General features: G+C 33.8%; 1 protein-coding gene and 1 long non-coding RNA gene across 3 annotated transcripts in view; both read left to right on the top strand.

Moving 5' to 3' along the window:
• Nucleotides 1-2785: 2785 nt before the first annotated feature.
• Nucleotides 2786-18854, top strand: part of LOC127865649 (kinesin-like protein KIF23) — an 85515-nt gene continuing 69446 nt past the window's right edge. For both annotated transcript variants that reach the window (XM_052405556.1, XM_052405555.1), the window contains exons 1-2: nucleotides 2786-2923; nucleotides 7048-7114. In XM_052405556.1, the coding sequence (XP_052261516.1) occupies nucleotides 2904-2923; nucleotides 7048-7114 (87 nt within the window). In that variant the 5' untranslated portion in view covers nucleotides 2786-2903. The remainder of the gene's footprint in view (nucleotides 2924-7047; nucleotides 7115-18854) is intronic.
• On the top strand, nucleotides 14208-15696 carry LOC127865650 (uncharacterized). Its single transcript, XR_008042719.1, has 3 exons — nucleotides 14208-14438; nucleotides 14886-15036; nucleotides 15550-15696. It is a non-coding gene; the product is annotated as an uncharacterized LOC127865650 (long non-coding RNA).

Raw genomic sequence — 18854 nt, 5'->3', positions numbered from 1 at the left:
AATACTACCGTTGAAATCGCGTTTGTGTGTTGTTCTATCTTCTGAAAAAACAGCTGAATATTTAAAATGACATGATGATCATTGTTTTGTTCAACCCTACTTTGCATACTTAATTCGACAACAGCAAATGATGACAACATGAACACATGTAACAGCATGGCGTGGCATGGACGAAATGAAGGTTACCTTGACGCGTTTTTCTAAATTTTTCTTATTAATTTGTACAACTACTTTTTCGCGGAAAAAACCTTTGTTTTTGACACACATAACGGTAAATTGACACGGATTGCCTAGCTGTGAGAGGCTTTTTTGTCATTTTGGTAAAGATAGCATTGTATGAGCCTTACTGTTAAGGCATGTAATGTAAAGCCTTAAAAATATGTTTCTTTCAGGTTAAATTATTGCAAAAAATTAGACACGTACAGAGGGATTGTTTACCATTAATTAATAAACTTTATGCAAATATTCCATTTGAATAATTAAAAATTACAAGAATATTTACAATACATTTACTGTACCAAACAGTTTTCTGACTTTGCTGTAAAAAATTAAAAAAATATTCTCAAAGTAAACTTCAGCTACACATTCTTATTATACCGCCTGGTCATTTATTAGGAGCAAGTGACATACAGACCAATACGTTTATATAACACGCAACTCACGCCTTGGATTATCTAATCTAATGATCATGACGTGTTTATTTTAGTTGGCTTACCTGAAACCAGCATCGTTTTAGGCCTACGTAATACACGCTTTAAATACATAAAATAATTGTTATTCGATTTATATCAGTAAAAATACAGAATGAGATGCGGCCGGAAGATACAAGGAACAAGGATACTCCGGTTTCGCCCCCCTCCCCCTAAACACAAGACCACATTAAAATTGTTAAAACTACAGTAACAATATCTGGAAATTTCAGCCATTTAGACATCATAAAATTCGAAATACACATAAGATGACAAGTTGACACGACTATTTCATCGAAAATTTGCTGAAAAGTGATGGACTGTTCATATATTCCCTATCACGGGTCAATTTAAATTCTAATATAGCACACATGGTTGCAGTTCTTGTCGATATAACCATTTGCAACTGGTCGCAAAAAAATGTTCAATACTATTTCGATCGTTTTTTTTTAATATTTATAGGAGCCAATTGTCTAATACATGACTGTTTAAGCGATCGAGCAACTGATTATCGCATGTATGCACAACCACGCTTTTTTAATATTATTGTTAGTATTCAAATTAGTATTTTCGTTTTAATTCATCTCGAATCCCATGGAAATTAATAATATATACATAAAAAATAATGTTCGCACATTTCTATTTCTACATGCAGCACGAATTAACCATATTTGCACAATCGTCTTGAAATGTCGGGGCTTCATGGATCTAATATTAAAATGCAGCTATGTAGAAACTGATCTAAAATATCAAAATATGAAAATTTAAGTTCATATCTTGAGCCGCTCTTTGACAAATTAGAATTGAAAATGATTTAGAATTTCGAAATATTTTAACGTTTATTCATAAATGTTAATACATGCAAAACCGTTGAAACTCATTTTCGGGTGAATGTTAGTAAATCGGCGATCAAGATGGAATCTAAAAACATTTAGTATTTTAACGAGATGTGATATACATGTATATAATCAGTCAGTGTGTTTTGTAGTGTTTTTCACGGTTAGCTCTTTGTGGGGTTCGTCTACAACTACAGCAATCACTAGCAACGACATTAAATATACTACTCACGTTGGCATCGAGTGGAATCCTCGTCAGGATGGCACCAGTCGTCCTCGGCGTTCCCGAGGGAAACTAGTCGGCTCGTCGGCTACACTCGTCTGCTCGTTGGCTCGGCGGGTACACGTTACGTTATGGCACTTATACTTCTGGGAATACACCTCCAGGCAAACACGTATTCAAACACACAGTCAGCGGCTTACATATACAGTCACAGGCTTGGTTATATCTTCTGGGAATGGCCCTCCAGGGAAATACGTGTCATTGACACAATCACCGGCTAACATAATCAGTCACAGGCTCAAAATTACTCCTGGCAATACTTACCTAGGGAAAACACATCTTCTCACATCAACCAGCCGTGCACAAGAGACCGTACAAACTCGTGCTGCCCAGCATGCACAAATGACTGTACCGATTTGTCGCTGGTTCCCAATTACGAAGTATGTGCGCGTTTCGTAGGCCGGGCACCGGCACAACAGTTTTTAAAACTCTATTGAATATAAGTTATGGAAGGCTAAAACTTATAACATTAACAAACCTATAGTTTGACAAATAGCAATAACAAACATTAATAACGCATTGATATAAAGAAAGACCGTAATACATATTCATTAAAGGCCATGTATATCAACACTATACAACAATTTAATTCAATCCAAAATGATATCATCGTAAAATAATATTAACTCTCAAGAGTGACCTTTTCCAGTATTTTATATTAATAATTTATTTAGCGTAGATAAGGGCAAATGTTAAATGCCTTTTATATGAAATTTAAAATTTTAATAAATCAATAAATATAATTATTTAAAATTGAAACCACGCAATTAAAGCATGTGAAAGCATAGTGAAAACCCCTCGTTTTCTCGCATTAACACACTCACTATCTGATTGGGATTATAAGTCAGCAACAATCAATACGAGTCGTAGTGAATACCATGTTAATTTTTGGGACCGTTTAACCATTTCGGACCTTTTTAAGTAGAGGCCTTTTTGTGTTACTAATAGTTGTATGTTGCCTGTCATATAACACAGTGCAGGGAACCATGCGAATGGTCGTTTTGATTGGTTATTAGACGTACGAGCGAAAATTTGAAGGGACACTAAAAAAGAAAACTTCAAAATAATCAATACAGAATTAAGTGACATTCATTTATGTCAGCAATGAAACCACAGTGAGTATTTCATGCAAATAACATCAAGCGTATGCGGATTCTCAATTTATTCGTTTTATGTCTTCTGTTTTCGAAATATAATGATTTTCCTCCATATTTTTTTAACTTCGCCGTTTCGGACATTTTGTGTTCCTTGTCACTTGTGTCAGTTGTTACTTAAGTTTAACGTGACTGTCATTTTTATGTGAAGGCAGGCAAATACTGCTGGATGATTAGGTGTGTTTCCGGTCTATTTTCCATGTTAATTCTAGCAGCTCTAATTCTTAATGTAGCTATTTGTAGGTTTTAAAGTAGTCAATATAAATTGCCGCCATAGAGTCTTTTGATGATTTTCGCTTGGGCAGACTCTTGGCGTCAATAGTCCACTCTATCTTTTTAATAGCGAAAGTTTTCCTTCTTTGTCTATTTTGATGCGCAAGGAATTTGGTGCGCAACATTCAAGCCCCTATATCAGACAGTTAATATCAACGGATTGCAATAATATTTACATACCTGTGTAGATAATTCATTTCTCAATAATGTTCCGTAAGAATTATGTAATGAATCTTTCAATTTTGCACGCCTGACCAATTTAAATCAACACACTACTCACATTTTCCATTCCAATCGCTGTGCCCGCTGTATACCGCAGGTAGATTTTAATCGATTACGCAGCCTATTACACTGTAATGCCTTCTTCTGATTGGTTGATATTTAAATATTTCATAACATGACGAGAGGTCAGTGATTGTATTGTGATTTAAGCAGAAGTTTAACTGAAACAAATTATGCCTTTTAACTTCAATTCGACGCTATTTGAGGTAAAAATGGACTTCTTAACTAAAACTTTATGAGTTGGTTATGTTATTTTGCAATTTTAAACATATTGATATAATAGCATTGTATTCATTTTTCGGTATGGTTTTTACAGACCGGAGTTTCAGCGTTCAGATTTATTCTGAACGCGAATTATTTCAGCTAGGTTTTAAAGGGGCCTTTTCACAGATTTTGGCATTTTTTTAACTTATTCATTAAATGCTTTATATTGATAAATGTAAACATTGGATCATAAAAGCTCCAGTAAAAAATCAAGAATAAAATAAAAAAAAGGAAAAGAACAATGCCCGGAGCAGGTTTCGAACCAGTGACCCCTGGAGTCCTGCCAGAGTCCTGAAGTAAAAACGCTTTAGCCTACTGAGCTATTCCGCCAAGTACACATACTTAACGTATTTTATACATTATATAAGCAATCTTCGTAGTTGCACAAAATTTAACGACAAAAACAGAACTCTCCAAATTATTCAATCGTTACGCGTTGAAACGCTTTATAATTTTTAGGTTTTAAAATCGTCAAAAGATGCATATAATGGCTATATTAGAGCATAGTAATTGTTCAGTATTACTGTTTCCTCACAAATATCATAACTAAAACGAAAATTTGCGAATCTGAAACAATTTTTTTCAATTTTGTCAATTTACCAAAGCGTGAAAAGATCCCTTTAGGGCTAGATTGAACTTAGTCCAAATTTTTGACGCTCTTAAATATTAAGCTACTTTTTATATGGGTAATATTTGGAGCGTACAAAGGATGAAAGACCAATTATGTGCTGGGAATTTTTTGTTCTTTGTCTATATTGTTGCGCAAGGATTTTGTGCGCAACATTCAAGCCCCGATATAAGACACTTAATAACAACGGATTGCAATAATATTTACATACCGGTGTAGATAATTCATTTCTCGATAATGTTCCGTAAAAACTACGTAATGCCACTTTGAATTTTGCACGCCTGAGCAATTTAAATCCAACCACTATTCAATTTTTCAATATCTCTCGATTCGCTCGCTGTGTAGATATAAATCGATAACACAACGCCGATGTAAAGCATCTGGTTTAAAGTGGAAGAATAAACAGCGTAAAATACAGTTTGCGTTCGTCTGTTGTGGTGCAGCGCGTTACATAGTAAACCGATGTTATACTTTTCTGGATTAATTTAGCATTGTTTTTTTTCTAAATTGACAATTAAAAAGTTCTGAAATAAATTACATCTTTTATTTTTATACTGTACATAAATAATATTGATACAGATCGTACAGTATACCTTCCTTTGTAACGTAGAATGTAAGTACATAAAACAACACAGACAGAGGTGCAAAAAAGACATGCATAAAAACTTGCTGAAACTTAGAAGAGTGAATAGAAACTGCACCGTATCTGTTTTGAACATATGCTTATTAAATCGACAAAGATTAGCATACTAGATCTAGTTAGGTAAAAGTCGGTGCTAAAAGCTCATGTTAAATAAAATTACGCGTACACGTTACACCGTAATACCTTCTTCTGATTGGTTAATTTATTTAAATCAGTTTCATGACATGGCTACAGGTCAGTGATTGTTTTGCGTTTTAAGCAGAAGTTTAACTGAAGAATTTATGCCTTTCTAACTTCAAATCGACAATATTTGAGGTAAAAATGGACTTCTGAATTAAAACTGAATGAGTTTGTAATGTTATTTTGCAATTTTACGCAAATTGATGAAAATTTAAACCTTCTGGTTTCCACCACAAAAAAGGTCCTTCACCGATAAGACGTTCCAAAGAATTTAGCCCATATGAAAGTATCTCTAAATTCTTTGCGCGTCTTATAAATGAGACTAGTTTGAACTAGTTGCAAAAATCAAATTGCCAGCTAGCCTAGGTCCTCTTGAATGCTCTGAGCTTTTATGGGCACATACATACAGCTCAGAGTTCTTCCTGATTAAACCAAATTTAATGTAAAAAGAATACGTCTTAAGTTCTATAAAATTGAAATCAATCAACCTAAAACAGCGTAACAAACACAATACCTGTTACTTTCAATATCAATAATTCAATTTGAGTGTTGTTTGTGGTTATCACGGTTAGCTCTTCATGGTTTTTGTGTACAACTGCTGAAAATACTATCAACAATACTAAATACGATACTCTAATAAACATCGACTCGAATCTTCGTCAGGATGGCACCAATCGTCCTCTGCGTTCTCGAGGGGACTCGTCGGCTACACTCGTGGGTACATGTCACAGAATGACGCTTATACCTTCTGGGAATATCTCTTCAGAGAAACACGTTTTATGACACAGTCACATGCCAACATACACAGTCACAGGCTCACAACTTCTCCTGGCAATACTCACCTCCGACAGGCAAACACATCTACTCAGGTCAACCGCCCGTGCACAAAGAAAGGGTAAAAACTCGTGCTCTCATTAAGCTCTCTTATGATTGGCCGCTTGTTCCCAAACTTTGGAATAATATCATTATTATGGGAGCACACCCCATCGCGAAAGTTGTTTTAATTTGCCAGGGTGTGATTTTTCAGCGGATTTCTGCGGATTGGGTTGTCCAGGGGTCATTGTCGCAGTTCGCTTTAATTAAAAAAAAATGGGGTGGGGGGGTATGACCAACTCTGCAATATTATACTTGTATATTCTGCCTAAGACTTTATTGAAACGAGCGATATTATTGGCGGATGTTTTCCAATCTTCCAATTACAATTGCTCTTATAAAATTCATTACATATTTCTTTGCTGGTTCGATTGCGAATGGAACTTTGTGAAGTGAAAATGAAAATAATTGAAGTAACGAATTGAATCAATTTCAGTGGTTTTTAAAAGCATACATGTTTATTTGCCCCATGAAAAATACCAGCTTTGTGAATATCACATACAAGTACTACAATTGATGCAGAAAAAACAAATCTTGTTTCTATTCAAAGAGAAATGCTCCAGTAATTTAATAAAACTGAATAATCTAGCGAGGTCTTTACTCTTTTGGATAAATTTGATTTGATATCAAAATCTAACTTTATTTAACACGTTTTAACATGGACCGTGTCTGGAACCCATGTTCTAGCAAATTCCAAGTACTACGCATACGCAAAACATGTGCATTCTGGCAGATATTCAGATGTTGCATCTGCAACAAATAACATTTTCATTTTGATAATCTTACAATATTGCATCATTCAAGTCTTAACCTTTCTGAAATAGGGATCAAGATTTTTATCCCCCTAAATTTAAATGTGCTTGTTCAACGTCTCCACACCCAAGTGCTGTATATAAAAAGATGTATGTATAAGTATTTGATTTTTGTGTTTATTTGTTTCAGACGTGGAAAGACTCCAAAAAAGAGGGGGAAGTCCCCAGGAAGCCCAGATCTCATAGAGCCAGTAGAGGTATTAATACTATTATTGATGATATTATAAAAAGAAGCTGGGATTAGAGCATTTGTCTTGTCGTGTTTACGTTATCCATCTACCCCTCTGGTGCTTATTTTGGTTAGTGCACTATTAAATTTTTTTTATAGTCACTGTTGATCAACAGTCATATTCTGGTAGACTTTGATAGGATGGGGATTGGGGGTCCCATAAGTTTGTTTGGCAAAATACTTATGAGAAACATTTTTAGTTGTGGTTTCCAGAACTAAAACATGTCTAGTACAGGGCTCACGCTCGGCTCAAATTTATGGGAGAAGTGACTTCTCCCTGGGCACTGATTTAGGGAGAAGTGAGGAGACTCTAGAGAGAGGTGGAGAGACTCGGACACAAGGGTTTGCATGTAGGGTGTTACAACACACATATGTGTATCACATTATTGAAGTATGCCAATGTAGTACACATAATTTTATTTCTTTTGTGTTTCTTAATTTTTCCAGCAGTTCTTATTAACCAAGTAATAATAGACACGACAGATAAAAAACTAAAATTTTACTAGCTCTACAGGGCTTTCCTTTGACCCGAGCTCCCGGGTTTTGACGCTTGAAAATTACAGAAGAACCCTTTTTGACTCTTGAGAAAATTATGTCATGCGTCACATTTGACTCGGAGGAATATACCGACTTGCGTCAATGAGATCAAAAGTTGTTAATTCTAAGCGATAATTGGCTCGGGGCGGAGTATCTCATTTAGTAGACGCTAATTGTTAAGGCCCGCTTCCAATCATCGAAGCACAAGTCCACCCAGTAGGCGGAGTTTGGTTCATTGAGAAATCTAGTATTGACCAATTAAAACACTGCTGGTTCGATGATGCGTGTATTAACTTTCCATTATTTATCATAGCGTTTGTTATCAGCTGTTTGAGGAAAAGACGTGTATTAAACCCACCTAGTTGTAATAATCCAACTCCCAGGTATTGACCCTCTGAGCTGTAAGTGTGTACTCATAAAAGCTCAGAGTATTTAAGAAGAACTATAAACCCCCCAAAACAGAAAGGACTCATCCGCGTCAGTTTTAATAATATTCAATATAAAATAATAACATCCATATCCACAGTACACTGTAAAGCATATTTTGAGATATTTCCAGAGTATGTCAGAATGTCTTTCCAAAGCTGAATGCACCCATCACTGTTTTACTTCATGTTTGCTCAATTCAAAGGCGCGCGAAAGTTATGCTGTCACATGTACTGTCTACAACGTCAAATTACACGCTTTGCATCAAAGTTGCTAAAAATAACTATAGAACCGATATAACTGACCTTGTGGCAAAGTGACAATTTTCGCATGTGCTAATTGATTACAAAATACATGTAGGTGTAATAATTGACCGTTTGAGAAGGCATAGAAAACGGCGTGTTTGTTGCACGTCTTCAGTGAAGATGGCACATGAACTAATTTAAGGGTGTCGGAATTTTTAATGGGATTAAATACGGAGGCACCTTTATCGGTGAGTAGAAATAATTTCCTTTTATAGTTTACCGATTTATAAAGGCTATTGTGTTAAGGTGCCACCCGTATGTTTTTTTGTGATAGCAAGCGGAAATGTTTTTTTTTAACATTTTGTATTTCATTTTTAATTTAATAGCCAAGCGAAACGGTCAAACAAAGTTATTGGATCCCAGAATCTGTTATACCATCCCAGAATGTGCTGCGCAGGTTTCAGGACATGTGCAAGAGAAGAAAGTGATAGTTTGCTATTTTTATGCTAGTTGTGTGTGTGTGTAGTCATAGTGTTGTTTTATTACCTTTTCTTTACTAGGGAACCCATTTGAGATCATTCTTTAAATGCATGAATGATTTATTTATTTGCTCAAATGATTGTTAGTTTGTAGGACATATAACATATTGTTTTGCAGTATACATGAAGTAAATGTTGTATTATAGTACATATTTTGTATGTAATCTTTGAGATGTTTTGTAGGACATGTGACATATTGCTCTCTGAGATGTTGTGTAAGACATGATATGACATATTATTCTTTGAGATGTTGTTTAGAACATATGACATATTACTCTGCTGTATACATGAAGTAAATGTTGTATTAGAATACATGTTTTGTATTTATTTATCATTGAGATATTGTGTTTAAATGCATAGTGTTGTAGTGACAGTACAATGTAAGAAATACATATTAACATATCTTTTGATTTGTTGCTTTTTATATATTATATCTCAGTAATTTGCTTAAATTGCAAATAATCATTGACTCTCCTGCGTTATTATTAGGACTCTTATAAGTTTGATTTTGACTCTTGAAAATATGGTCCCAAGAGTCCTTGACTCTTGAGATTTGAGGTCTAAGGAAAGCCCTGCTCTATATTCAATCCATTTTGATGTAAATATTATATAATACAGACTAAAGTATTTCAAAGATAATATGTTTATGAAGCAGTAGATAACATAAGCTTAATTAATGTCATATTTCAAACATAAATATTTATCTGGTCAATAAAACTGTCAGACCAGATAAATATTTATGTTTGAAATATGACATTAATCATATGCTTTCTTAATAATTATTTGTTATGTTTTATAGTCTTTCCAATTGCAATTTCATGTGAATACAATTCGAAATATGATAAACCACACAGTCCGCATCACCCCATCTGTATTCTTCATTCTATTTCTTCTTTAAAGAACTTAGAAATTAAATTATAATCGACGAAAAATAATGTATCCGAAAACGACAGTCCGAAAAATGTATGCGTTACGCACATGAAACAAATTGTGCATATCGTTTGACAGCAAAAAAATGAAAATCGGAAACCTAGCAAATACGTAATTAATATACAATTTAATTGCCATATTGCTTTACAATAGCATAGTTTGTGGGTAAAAAACAACTAAATTATCACCTTTTAATTTCAAACGATAATCGGCAGAAAGTTGTAACATCATCGACATAGATCTAATTATTTAATCATCATCCTTTTGTTAATTCAGATCTATAGTCGGTATGACTCGGTAGAAATGTAAAGTGATCAACATTGAATTTAGAAATAAATTTTTTATTGTAAGGCTCTTTTTTATTTGTTTATCTTTAAATACGATGTTTGCCATCGGCCGCTATACATGTAGTGTTGGCAACTTGGCAGACGACAATATCAACTGTGTATTTCCATGAATGACCCAATATTATGTGTGAGCAAACTCAATGTTGATTGGGCAGCTACCATGTGACTTAAATGCTGACTTGACCAATATCGATCGCCGATTAGATAAGTTCGTAGGTTGGGAGAATCGGGGCGGGGTTTGCCTCAAATTACCTGTCGCTCAATTGCGACACGCTCCGGGCTGCGACAGTGTGTATTGGAAAATTGAGTCAGACCTTGACATCGAGAAAACCGGATGTAAACAAATTCCGATAAGAGGGAGACTGGAAGACGCTTTTTATCTACAATTTCTTAAATTTTAGACGAGGTTTGGCGTAAGAAAGCGACTTAGTCGCTCACGTCGCCCCCTAGTGCGAGCCCTGTAGTAGTTAGTAGGGATGTCAACGAATATCCGAATATTCGGTCCCGGACCGAATATTCAGATACAGTTTTCCGAATGGAATATTCGGAAGAAAAAATAAAAAAAATCGAGTAATTTCAAAGACTTTGTATTCGTAAAATTTGCTTCAAACATTGTTAAAAAAAGTTGTTCCTCGTGTCATAATGTTTATTCCTGCTACGCGCGATAATGCATCGCTATGGTGATGACAGTATACCGGTCATAAATTCCGCTAATTGCCTAACAAAGACAGACACTTTGTGTCAAAATTATGATAGTTGCAAATCGCGTCGGCAATCAAAACACCGACCTGCACTTGATCCAATGACTCGAAATACATTTAAAATTATCAAAGATTAAATGAGTAAAGGAAAAGCCAACTTGGTGTAAAAAACGAATAAGACCGTATGGCAATTAAACCACCGACCCGTCTTGATCTTATAACTCGAATTACATTTAAAATGATCCAAGATTAAATGAGTGAAGGAAGTGCCGACTTGGTGTGAAAAACAAAGAGATCGTATGGTTATAATCACGTTGTCCAATCAAAAAAGCTTTTAGAAAATAATTTAATAAACCTCTAACGAGTATTTGCGTATCGTATGGTCCAAACTTTAATTAATTACTCAATATTCAATCAGGTATTATACTTAAAGAAATGTTTTTGGTAGTTCGCCCTCATTTAATTGAAAATATTATAATTGCTACACGCATAAAGTAAATCTCTGTCCAAGCAAAATGCCACCTACGCCTTCCGCTGCTTGGAAGTATTTCACGACATCATCCGATAAGAAGTCGCCGATCCAAGTGACTTTTAAACGTGGCAACTTTAAAAGACTGACTGTTTAGTCTGTTAAACAGGTTCAAAGTGTGTTGTGGCTATGTACATAATTCGTTTAAGTTCTGTTTTGTCATGTAATTATTTTGTCGTCATGTAATATTATGTTTCTCGTTCTATTGTTGATGTACAATATTAATAGTTTAAAAACAGTTTTTGTCATTTAATTTTAACAATAAAAAGTAATCAACAAAATCAGCTTCGAATTATCGGCGGCAATGCTGTATCAATATTTAGTCACTTCCGGTGCACTTCCGGTAAAAACGAAAGTAGAATTCTTGGAGTAATGGTACGGTAAACAAAGTTGACTTTTTTCCAACAGATGTTGACCGAATATTCGTTCGGAAGGATGACCGAATATTCGAATACCAAAATCGGTATTCGTTGCCATCCCTAGTAGTTAGTATTCAGTGATTTTTTTTGCTCAAATTTACAGCCAAATTTCGGCTGCTTCCCAATCGCAAAAATACACTTTTTTCCCAAAAAAACTGACCAAAATTTCCCCAAAAAAAGCCCAACTTCCAAAAAAAAAAAAAAATTTTTTTTTTTAGAAAGAAGTCTCATATAACTTAATTATGATTTCTTAAATCTAGGTCTCAACTTTATTTTTAAAACATCTTACAAAATATATAACTTGACAGGGCCCTCAATCTATCAAATCTGCCGCCGAATTTCGGTGGCAGTCCCCCACCTGAAAAGTATACTTTTTTCGCCTTTTGGGGGGAAAAATTCCCCCTAAAAAAAAAAAAAACAGAAAAAAAAAATAGAAAGATGTGTCTCATGATTATTTATATCTCAATTCTATTTCAATTTAATATTTTCAAACATACTAAATTATGAAAAATGCAATGAATATAGTGCAAAAATGTACAGATGTACACTAATGAGATAGTAAGTAAAAAAAATTCCCCAAAAAGGGAAACGCGGCAAAAATTCCCCCTCCTAAGGGCCGCGGACCCCTTCCCCCAAAGTAGTGTGAGGGCCCTGCTTGAATTTAGTCATTTTTGTCCATAAATCATTCCCAAACTTGCCACTTTTATTGATTAAAAAAACAACAATTTGACCAGACTCCTTTTCTAGAAAACTCCCTGAACATGCACTTAAAAACAATATCACTTCTGTTACTTATAATCCTATTTATAAAGCTTAATTTTTCATGGTTTATCGCGCTATTTTTCCCAATTTCACGGTTTATCGCGCTAATTTTCCCAATTCAAATGGCACAGGCTGTAACAAATTAAAGAAAAAAAAAAAAACTGGTATTACTCATGCTCCATGACGTTTTTTTAAGCTAATTGAGACCAAATTGTTAGAATGCATACACTGTAGGTTGAGTCCTAAGTCAACATTAATATACCATTTGGCTTCTACTCAATGGCAGTATTAACACCAGAATAAGCGAAACAATTAGAATAAAATTAATTTTTTCCATCATTTTGGGAACGGGGCAGGGTCCCTTTGGATTGGGAAATATCGCATTGTTTTGACTTAAATTGGGAAAGTAATGTTTTTGATTTTATGCTTACAAATACTTTGCAATTGCTAATAAAAGTGATTTCAATATTATATTTTCTAAGGTTAAACTTATAGATCTGGGCCCGGTTGCTCAAAGCATCGTTAAGTCTTTACGGACCGTTAAATGATAACAGGCCTGTTAAAATAAGTGTTAGCGTTAACATTGGGTTGCTCAAAATAACGCTGGCTTTTAACGGCCAGTTTAACGCCAGTTTCTGCCGTTAACTTTAATTGAGGTTTAAAGCACAATTAAACAGTTAACGCTAGGTTTCAAAATGGCTGCTATAGCTGTTCTGCCATTTAGGAAACCAAAGGAATTTCGACTGTCACATCATCTTGATGAATTAACTAGTGAAGAGTTTATTGCACGTTATCGTTTTTCTAAGAATGGAGTCTCTTTCTTGGAAAATCTTCTTAAGGACGATTTGCAACGGCAAACAAACAGAAACCATGCGCTGACATCAATCCAACAAATCCTCATAACATTGAGATTTTTTGGTACTGGTGCATTTTATTCAGTCATTGGAGACACTCTAGGATTCCACAAATGTACGGTATCTAGAGTTGTTGAAAATGTAACGGATGCCATCATCAAGCACTTGCACGAGTTCGTTGTGTGGCCATCACCAGCGGAGAAGGAAAGAGTTAAACAAGGCTTTTATGCAGTTGCTGGATTCCCGAATGTAATTGGCTGCATAGATGGAACACACGTCCGCATTCAGGCACCTCATGATGATGAAGCTTCATATGTCAATCGGAAAGGCTTTCACAGCATAAATGTCCAAGCTGTCTGTGATCATCAAGGTAAACTTAATGCTGTTTTATTGTTTCCATTGCACATATATATATATATATATATCATCTGAAATGAATAAATAAATGCATTAAGATCATGTGCTTATTTGTTTGTACTTGTAGATTTTTATTTGCAAAATCAGCGTTCAAATGAAATGTTTTGTAAGCATTGTTAGCAGTGAGATATCTAAATTAATCAAGTAAATACTAAGGATACTATAAATTTGTATCTGATTATTTAATATGTAAAATAAGTTTTACATGTACAACTTACCTGTTATTATTTTTCTTTATCAAATGTTTGAACGTTTATTTTTGGGTGCAAGGTTTTAATGGTAATATTAAAAACATGGGAGATAATTTATTGCAGCATTTTAAGAGTCAAAACGGTCGTAAGTTAAAACGGGTTTCGAAAGGGGTAAATTATGCCTCATCTTAAATAACTTTAAGGTGTCACACTCAAATACAAAGCCTTCGTGTTCATTTATAGTTTGTGTGTGATACAGGGAAATTAACAAGTGTCAATGCCAGTTGGCCAGGGTCATGCCATGACAGCCACATCTTCAGGACGTCGGGTCTTTGTGCAAAGCTGGAGCGGGAGCATACAAACTTTGCAGATGGTGTGCTGTTAGGAGATTGTGGGTATGTTAAACTTGTTTTAGCTAAATAAAACTTATTGGTGTATATTCAATGGAAACGAGGATAGAATAATATTAAGTTATCACAGAAATAAAATTTCATCTAGTGCGGGGCTCGAGTTTGCAACTTGCTTTACCAACTGAGCTGATCTTTCTGACTCACGCACAACTAACGCATCCTGCAATTTAACTTTGACGCAGACTTCCTGATATTCCTACCTATAACATCTGGCCTCATATAGGTCACCCCAAAGGAAAATTGCGCCCGCTGCGGATCTCGAATCCCTGACAGACACAACAAAATCATAGCAATCTGGCTTACCGCACGGCTGATTCTTTCAAAATACCTCACAATAGTTTTAAACAATACTAATATGGTTTTCATACAATTCAAATGTAACATTCCCATATTAAATCTTATTTTAATGAAATGGACTTTCACCACTTTCAGTTACCAATGTAAAGTGTATATGATGACTCCTTTCCTGGCAACGGATTCTGTGGCAAAGGAAAGGTATCAGCAGGCCCAAACCCGGACACGTGCAGTCATTGAAAGAAGCTTTGGGAGACTCAAGCGTAGATTTGCTGTTCTACACTCTGAGGTATTTTTTAATGAAGCAATTAAAGTGGGTAGGACATACACTTTTCAACCAAATTAACATACAGTGAATATGTACATTTGCCATCTAACAGTAACACTATGCATTTGTATATTTCCTTTTTTATTGCATTTAAATTACTTTGATTTCTAAAAAAAAATTAACACTTGACATTTTTAAAATAATACAAAATATATTTGACCTTTGACCTTGAAGGATGACCTTGACCTTTCACCATTCAAAATGTGCAGCTCCATGAGATACACATGCATGCCAAATATCAAGTTGCTATCTTCAATATTGCAAAAGGTATGACAAAACTTTAAGATTTCTTAAAGTTTTTGACAGACAGACAGACAGAATGACAGACAGACAGACAGGCCAAAAACGATATACCCCTTTTTTTAAGGGGCCATAACAATTAGTAAATGTTCATTACATAATTTAACCTAGAAATCATTAAATGTTTCTATATTTAATATGCCCATACCTGTTATATAATTTCAATATTTGCAGGTTAGATTGAAGCCTGCAAAGATTTGCAAGATAACAACAGCATGTGTGATACTGTACAATATTTGCATCAAACTCAATGAGCCTGACATTGGGGATTCTGATGAAAATCAAGACAATAATGATGCAGTATTCAATCTTGCGATGAACGGGAATGGAAGCGGGACACACATACGTGAATACATTGTGAATAGATATTTCACATAATGGAAAAAAATTGTTTCTCAAATTTATGTAAGGACATTAAATATATAGGGTATAATATAACACAATTATTGCTAAAATATACTTTTATTATATACATTTAAAATAATCAATGTTAATCATTTTGTATTCAATAAAGCACTGAGGCAACTAAGTCAATATAACCATTATATTTAGTCCTCGAAAAATTTTCCATTGATGATCTCATCTACAACGTTCTGGTCACATCTCATTTCCTCTTTCAGCAGCATACGAATCCTTATATCAAGTAGTTGTTTCTGAAACATAATATTGCATTCTTAAAGACTGGTTCTTAACAAGTAATTAAAACTGAAACTTAATACAAACATAGATCATTTTGATTTTTTATGCATTAACAGTACAGTAAGATAAGTAGTCAATCTGAACAATTTAACATTAGTTCTTTTGTAGACCTGGTGAATGTTATTGGTTGAATTTTCATATTGTGTATATTTTCTTATACTGTTAATCACTAGTGTATTACAGTAATACTGTTTCATACAGTAAATTCTGTAAACAGTTGTCACTGAATCAATAGCAGTATAATTATTGATCAATACCTTTATCAGTAAATAAAGACTGTTTTAGCAAATGTTTTATTTAAATCTATGATTAGTTATTGCAATTATTGTATGTACTTAGATTCAACATTCTAAGTTAAATAATTTTGCATATTTTCCCTGTGCATAATTATAGAGTTTCATTCTGTTTACATTAGGCTGAGAACTAGGTCAGCCATCAGCTGATTGAACAGATGTATTCAAATATAGGTCAGGAATATTCCCACGCACTTTGTAAACACTGTCTACTCTAGTGGACAATTTACTGCATTAATTTCAATTTGCTAGTAAAGGCAAAGGTGTACATTTCTAAGAATAACTTACTTTATTTAAATTTGTGTGTTTATTGATATTTTTTTTTATTTAAAACATGTCAGAAGCCATTTTCTCAACAGAGGTAGTATGTAACAGGGTATTCACATACACTAATTATCATTTATTTGAAAGTATGATATTTGAATAATAATATGGAATAAATAATGCCACATTGTTATCACATTCTTACCTCCCGTTCCTGCTTTTCCACCTCCCCTTTGAAGTATTGTACCTGCCAGTACTGCAGTTCTTCAGACTTTGTTGCAAACTTCTTTTGCTTCTTTGCTGGACCTTTATTACAACACTCACTGAAGTTAAAAAAAATACATATGCAATAAACACTAGGCTAATTTTAATCTTGAATTAAAATGTTTAATGTATAACACAATTATACTCTGGTTCAAAGTTGTTACTTTACCTTTCTTAAAATAGATTTCTGAGTGAAGTTAACCTTTTTAGTATTGATTTGTAAACTCGACCGCACGGGTTTTTTAAGATTGTTTATAATTGTTTTTTGTAAGCGTTGAACACCCAGTGTTAAAAAATTTGAATTTCCCAGTTCAACCCTCCCAAATAAAAGTAGTTTTGCGTAAATCATTTTATAGAATAGGTCATTGTGATAAGAGAATGGATCATTTGTTATTGCTTACTAATTTGCTTTGTATCTTTTGTTTGTAAAGTGCTTGCATTTATGACATTGTCTGTTTATTTACATATTTAATATTTGTTTTCAGCTTGAATTGTTATTAACATATTGTATAATGTTTAATGCAAGGAATGCTTGTATTATGCTTTGAATGCGTTTGCATGAATATTCTACGAATTATAACACGTGACTTATAATTGTCATAAATGAAATTGTATGTATGATCAATTTATATTTTTGATTTACATTACTTCGTGTTCGATTTAGTAATTCAATTATGATATTATTTGAATTAATTTTGCTGTATTACAAGGCTAATAAAATTTGACTATCGTTAAATTTGTTATTTATTGTAGTTATTACTATATATATATAATTTCTCACCGATTAAAACTTAAGGAAAGAAATTGCAAATTGTATGATGAAGTACATGGAGTTTACAAATATTTTAAATACAGCATTCTTAACAGCATTTGATCATTAAATAGTACGTAATATAATTATCACAAATAATAATAGTAAATACTGATAGTAGAAGAAGTAAGGTTGGAGAGGCAGCAACTACTACTTAAGTAACTAGCCATTATATTAGTATCTACTTTTAGTAGCATTAACTACAATTAGTTAAAGTCAAAACTACTAGAAGTGGTAAATTTTATTAGTATAAGTAAATACTAAAATTAGCAGTAACTTTAATTAGTATTTGTGTTATTTATGTTATTTGTGTTATTTTATCAATACTTTATTCTTACCTTTACTGCTCCATAGATAGTTGTATTTGTGTTATTATTATTTTAGAAACATTATTTTATATACCTTGACTGCTCCGTTTGTTCAACTGTTCCCACAGCGGGCGCAACTGTGGTGTTGAGCAACATGAAGTTAACGGCTGATTAAATTACGCTGCGTTAGGGTACTTAACAGAGGTAAAGCTTAACGGTAATGTTATCTTAACGATGCTTTGAGCAACCGGGCCCTGGATTTGAAGATAATTGACATGTTTAGACTTAAAAAAATATATTATTTTTAAATTTTGGAAACCTTCAATCGGAGAATTTGTATGTCCCATGTGGGAAAAATATTTTAAAAAATTCCATTGGGAATGGGAATGGGACACCTACCGGACCCAAATTTAAAGGAAAACCCCCACTGAAAACTGAAATAATAAATTCAGCAAGATAAAGGAATTTGCAGTAGACCACTTAATTTGTGGTAGGTCGTTATATTTTCCTATAAAAAAAACTCCCAACAAACAAACAAACGCACTCGTAGATCCTCTGCATTTTAGATTGAAAGACCAAGTTTGGGCATTTTGTTAATTTGTTCCATTGACTGTTTATATTTAATATAAGATCAAGGCTATAGATAACAAGCACACTTGCGTTATTACGCAATTAAAATAACCAAAAACGTAATTAAATTCAAAATAAAGCGTACAAAAACGGGAATACAAATTTAATGACGTAATTCCCGTAAAAAACCTTGGGTCACGAAACGCAATTCTTATGAACACCCGGCGTATGTTTAAGACTGGTTATTTTCCATACAAAAATGTACTGCAT

Source organism: Dreissena polymorpha, chromosome 2 (assembly GCF_020536995.1).
Source record: "Dreissena polymorpha isolate Duluth1 chromosome 2, UMN_Dpol_1.0, whole genome shotgun sequence".
In the NCBI taxonomy this organism is placed as follows: domain Eukaryota; kingdom Metazoa; phylum Mollusca; class Bivalvia; order Myida; family Dreissenidae; genus Dreissena; species Dreissena polymorpha.
Note: the sequence above shows the minus strand (reverse complement) of the source record. Positions and strands in the feature narration are given on the sequence as shown.